The 5,616-nt window shown below is 32.4% G+C and overlaps 1 protein-coding gene across 1 annotated transcript; it reads left to right on the forward strand.

The window, feature by feature from the left end:
* The first annotated feature begins 528 nt into the window (after positions 1 to 528).
* Positions 529 to 2,199, forward strand: LOC124374662 (transmembrane protein 181-like). The gene is made up of 2 exons (XM_046832838.1): positions 529 to 586; positions 1,912 to 2,199. Exons 1-2 carry the CDS (start codon positions 547 to 549, stop codon positions 2,040 to 2,042), a joined length of 171 nt encoding a protein of 56 aa, XP_046688794.1. The 5' UTR covers positions 529 to 546; the 3' UTR covers positions 2,043 to 2,199.
* The last annotated feature ends 3,417 nt before the right edge of the window (positions 2,200 to 5,616 follow it).

Genomic DNA, 5,616 nt, shown 5'->3' on the forward strand with positions numbered 1-5,616 from the left:
TTAATATGCTATCTTGGATGAGTTTACGAGGAAACCCTAATTGACAAGCAAAAACTGATTACAAGTCAAACAGTCCAAGTATACAAATATGCCATTCCTAATTAATTAAACTAAATTTTTCTTCGAAAATATTCCAAACTCATTTGAAAAGATAACATTTAGGGAACATGATACAGTACTACCCATGGGTTTCTCACAAAATAATTTCTGTTTTCTGTTGCATTTTGAACATGATAAAAGGTAGTTACTTATAATAAAGAGGAATTACTATACAAAAAATAATTGAAGGTTTAAGACTTTTTGTAGGAATAATTAATTTACAATAATTAAATTGAACAAAAACGTGAAATCTTTTACAGATATGCGGCTCAAGTTTGTAACCCTGCTGATGCTAATCGTGCTGTCTATCAGCATGTCCATCACAGTATCCAGGTTCGGTCTGGGTGTGCTGGAAGACAATTTTGTGGCCGACCTTTCAACAAACTATGCGAGCTCTGCGCAGTTCATGGCACTGCTACGGTCCTCCTCAACTTTTACCTGTATACAATGGCTTACGTCTACTCCCCCAGCAAAAAGACCATCTTTGGTGAGTTTTTCAGCATATTTTTGCACTAGAGGATTTCTTGTACATAACCTCTTCAGTTGTGTCCACATTGAGTGAAGTAGGTGGATTATACAGCACCGAACTGCTAGCACTCTATTATTTTATTGCTGCCAATAAATTGTTGTAAAGTTGAGTACGATTTTAAATGTCTTTAAAAATATAAATTAAAGTTGAAATGTAATTTTTATTAAGTATAATACCAGGCAGATATTGAACTATGAAACTTATTAAATTCTCTACAATATAGTACAATGTTTTAACCAGATTTACACATAGAGATGACTGTTATTATTGCTCCTCTATATGAGAGTTTTACATGATCAATTCTCCAGAATATGAGGGAAGGAAAACAGTAGAATTAATTTAGAACCCATGTTAAAGATTTTTAAATCTCTCCAAGGAGTGTAATCCTGTGTTTATAAATGTGAAAGTTGTGAAGAATAATGTTTGAGTGTTTGATACTTCAATTACACAAAAGTAGTAGACAGATTTTGATGAAACGTGGCATGGATATTGCCTAGATATTAGAATAACACAATCATAGGCATATTTATATTCTGAAATACTTCTCATTATAAAATACTTTATAATGTAAGAGTTTTATTTACTTGAATAAAATACCATTTGCATTGTGCTACAAATAGTTTATTATAGTATAATTATTAATTAACAATTACAGTAGATGGCAGAAGTGTGGAATTCAAATGATTTAGTTTATTTTAGATACTCTAAATTAGTTATTTTTGACATTGAGAGATATATTTACAGTAGCCACAGGAACAAAAACAGAAGGACCAGTTACTAATATTACTGGTAATATACAAAACCAATAAATTTTATAATTTTTGTTTCATATTGAATAAATATATTAGAGATTTATATTCAACACCAAATATGAAAGTTTTGTACACCTCTTATTTTTAGTGAAGTATCTAGCTTCCCATGACTGTGAATTATAGATAATTTTCTCTTTTGAAAGTCCATGCCTACTAGTACCTAACAAAATTATAAATGTATTGTTGACTCTGTTAAAGAGGAATCCCACAAAAACAGATTTTATTTATGTAGTGAAAACAAATTATAAGATACTACAATGTAAGTCTGCTATCCTGGAAAGCATTAAAATCTCTCTATGTGCACAAATTTTTCTTATAATGCTTAAACGAATCTTTAGTTGAAATAAAATTTTAAAAAGTACACAAATCTATTTTGGTATTTTTACTGATGGGTTTTACAATCAGATAAATACAATTGATAAGACCTTGGGATTAGTTCATTTATAATTGTACAACTGGTTTATTTTACAGAAACTGGGATTACCAAAGACAATCCAGCATTCTCGATGATCAATGACTCGGATGAAGATGTAATCTATGGATCTGACGAAGAGAGCAGACAGCCACTGAACAGGAATCGCAATGATGATGACAGTGACTAAAGGGATGGGTGGGGGACAATGAACTCTCCTGACCGAGGAGTCTTGGGTTACACGGATTGACAGCTGTGAAAGACTCAAAGAATTCTTACTAAAACAGTAGCAGGTAAATGAATGAGGTAGTGTTTTTTATTTATGGCCATAATTTTATTTTTTCAAAGTGTAAATTTTCAGTTTTTGATATAAATTATTTAGTATTGTCTTCCAAGAAATACTTTTCAGTAGTCATGCATACACAGAGTCTCTACATTTTTGTTATAAATAAAAAAATAACATTACATATTTTATAATGTTATTTATTTTAAATTTTTATAATGTCGGTATTATATATTTGTTCAGTAGTACAGTCAATGATTCAGAGAGTATGCCAACTATTAGGGTTGTGACTGCATGTGCAAGAGCTGAGTCAGTGAGGGATACCAACAGGGGCCTCGATCCTTTAAACAGAGTTTTATGTTTTATTTAAACAATTTTATCTCCATTTTTCCCATACTTAGAAGAGATACATATTTGGCCAGAGAATAAGTTAAGCACTAACTTTATTGTTTTAACCTGCAACTATATAACTAGTGTAACGTTTAAGTAGTTATTTGTATTAAAAGTGTAGTGAAATTTTTACAACTATATACTTACTACATGCCAAAGTAATGTGATGTGTAAATTTTTAAATATGTTTACATGTAAACTGTTAACTCATTGTACAAATCTGAAAGCATAATTTATAAATAAATTTAATGTGTTAATATTGTTTTGATTTCTTCCAGATGTTCTACCAAATATCCTGTTTCAATATCACAGTAATTAGAGTTTAGTTTTAGCCTTATTTTATAATCTTAGAATACCTTGTAAACGGTCTGTTTAGGAATCATCTTGTGTTATTCTTTCTTAGCCAGTAAAACGGTTAATCTACTAACTAATCCGTTTCTCTACTTTCTGTTTTTTGGTAGTAACTGTAAACTAGCTAATTATTTGGGTCATACTTTTTTATAATGTTCTAAAACAAATTTGTTTATACATTGTTTTTCTTAGTTTCTCAGTCCCAGATGTGTAGGAGTGTATGGAAAATTCAAAACAAATAAGAAAAGCAATATATTATTTGATTTGGTTGATATAGAAATCATTGTATCAAATGTTTCTGTACTTCCTCATTAGACTACTTCAACTTTATTTTAACTCAAAATTATAATAGGAGTAAAATAATTGTAGTAATGGTCATAATTAATATAACATTACCAACCAGTATAAAAGTTAACATATTAGGAGTTACACTAAAGAAAGTTTTAATAAATTCAATGTAAATTCAGGGAAAAAGCCTACAACAAAATGAAATATGTCTTGTTTGTATTTTGATTTTATTTTTAGATATATATTTTACTTATTTAGTTTAAATTGTACATAACAATAAAAAAGAAAATTGATTTTAACCCTCTGAATGCTAAAGGGCCAAATATTGAGTAAAAAAGAAATTCACCCAACAACTATGTTGTAAGTCATATATGAGAAATGCTACGTTATAGTTAGCGGTATTGCAGAGCTTCAGGGAAATGATAATAATTTTTTATTTATTATAGTAATTAAATGAAAAAGGTATAAAAATGTTTATATTCAAATGTATAGCAACAGAATAACGTAAGACCAATAAAATTGAAAATTATGTAATTGAGGCATGTAAAAATTATATAAATGTATATAATTATTCTTTTTTTTAATTGGTTTAACAAATTGAAATAAAAAACATTATACTCAGGAACAATATATATTTTTTTTAATTTGTTGTAACTTAAAAGTGTTTCCTCAGGAGGGTTCACTTCCAGCTGGTTTATACCTTCCCAGTTGAACCTACATTGGGCACAGCAAAAACCGATGCATCACTTAAATCTGGGCAAGATGGATTTCCTTATGGATTTCCAAGAGCGGTACATCACTAACCGCAAATGTTGAGATTCTAGGGCACAAGGGTAATTCGATAGGTCTAGTCTACTGCGGGAGATGACTGTTGGAGTTGGTGTAGACCATAAGGGTGTGTCACCCCCTGCCTGCTTTGACTGCAGATGCTGGTTCAGAGCTAGCTTCTCCTTCTTCCGAGGGGACAAGACTTGAGATTAGTGCCCTAAACTTTCCCTCATGAATCTGGACAGAAGGCGACCCCTACTCTTAACCTTAACCATCCAAATATCCTGTTACTCCATAAGCAGTGCAAAGGTCCTTTATAGGACTACTGTAGGTAAAATTTTCTATTCTAAGATTTCTTGTCGTAAGAGGAAAAAATATGTTTAAAGTGGAAAAAATAACACTAACATTTTTTAAATAGGAATACAATATTTACATAACAGTTTTTGAGATTATGTACTTTTATTAAGATACAGTACACGTTCAGTGTGGGCCCTACAATCAGGGGAATTTGGATTCACAAATTTTGTTTGTGTGTCCCTGTTTTAACAAGTGCTCTCTGCAATAAATATTTTGAATGCTGTAAATATAATGCTGGGATTAACCGCATGCCCAAATTTATTTGTTGCTTCTGTAGCTTCTTCTCGATTTTATGCTAGTGAAACTTTTTCACTACTACTCGGTTGTTTAGGATAACCTGGGTTTCCAATAAATGGGGTTTACTGTCACTATCACTACCCGACAAATCACTGAGTTAATATATAATCACGATCCATATATCAACAACAACAAACAGTTACAAGAACTATTACAATTACCAACAATATTAACTTACCAAAGCATTCAACAGATTCTACCTCTAAAACAAGGTAAATTCAACAATTTGACCAAACAGTGCCCAAATTTCATATTGCCTCAGTGTGAGCTGAGCAGTTGCCCGGGAAGGCTGTAACACTCATAGCGAGGTGTGCCTGTTTCGGTGAGTCAGTTGGTGCGATTCGTCGCCGGTTTGCCATTTTCATTTGTTGTATATGCTTTGTGATATTGTGTGAGTGGATTATAGTGTCTGTTGACTGTGTAAGTGTATGTACTCATAATGGAGGAAAGACGGATAATGTTATTGACGATAGTTTTTCATCTGATGAAGACAATGAGTCGAGTTCTAACAGTTCTAGGACGGTGAACGCGGCGTTCCCCACCCCCAGTGGGCCACCCTACCCCAATACGTGTAATTGGATGCACTATCTACGTGTAATTCGCGAGTGTTTGTGCCAAAACCTAGTGCGCTGCGAGCACGTACAATACGGGGACCGGCACCCGGTGCGGATGACGAGCAGACTCGACACGCGGACATGACGTCACCCGTTCCGGCCAACGAAGCTTCCGGGATACCTTGGACAAACCCTTTCGGGCTATCCTGACTCCGTTTTGGGTAAGTAAAAAACAAAAAAAAATTCCCGCATTTTCTGTTGTGCCGGTAATTTTGTCATCCGCAAGGTGAATGTGTTTAGCAATACAAGATAATGGGTAAAAGAAGAGCCAATATCTTTACAAACCTGAAGGACTGTATTCACTTGATTTATAAAACTATACACTAAATTTGCTATAATATTATACAGCAACCATAAATGTTTTTTTAAAACTTAGAAATCTATAAAATGTATTGATTTATTTATAATTTACAGTA

Source organism: Homalodisca vitripennis, unplaced genomic scaffold (genome assembly GCF_021130785.1).
Source record: "Homalodisca vitripennis isolate AUS2020 unplaced genomic scaffold, UT_GWSS_2.1 ScUCBcl_9491;HRSCAF=18006, whole genome shotgun sequence".
In the NCBI taxonomy this organism is placed as follows: domain Eukaryota; kingdom Metazoa; phylum Arthropoda; class Insecta; order Hemiptera; family Cicadellidae; genus Homalodisca; species Homalodisca vitripennis.

Coding starts and splice junctions, on each gene's coding strand:
- LOC124374662 (XM_046832838.1), top strand. CDS start 547: ATGGCTTACGTCTACTCCCCCAGCAAAAAGACCATCTTTG. Junction 587..1,911: donor CAGCAAAAAGACCATCTTTG/GTGAGTTTTTCA, acceptor TTTATTTTACAG/AAACTGGGATTACCAAAGAC.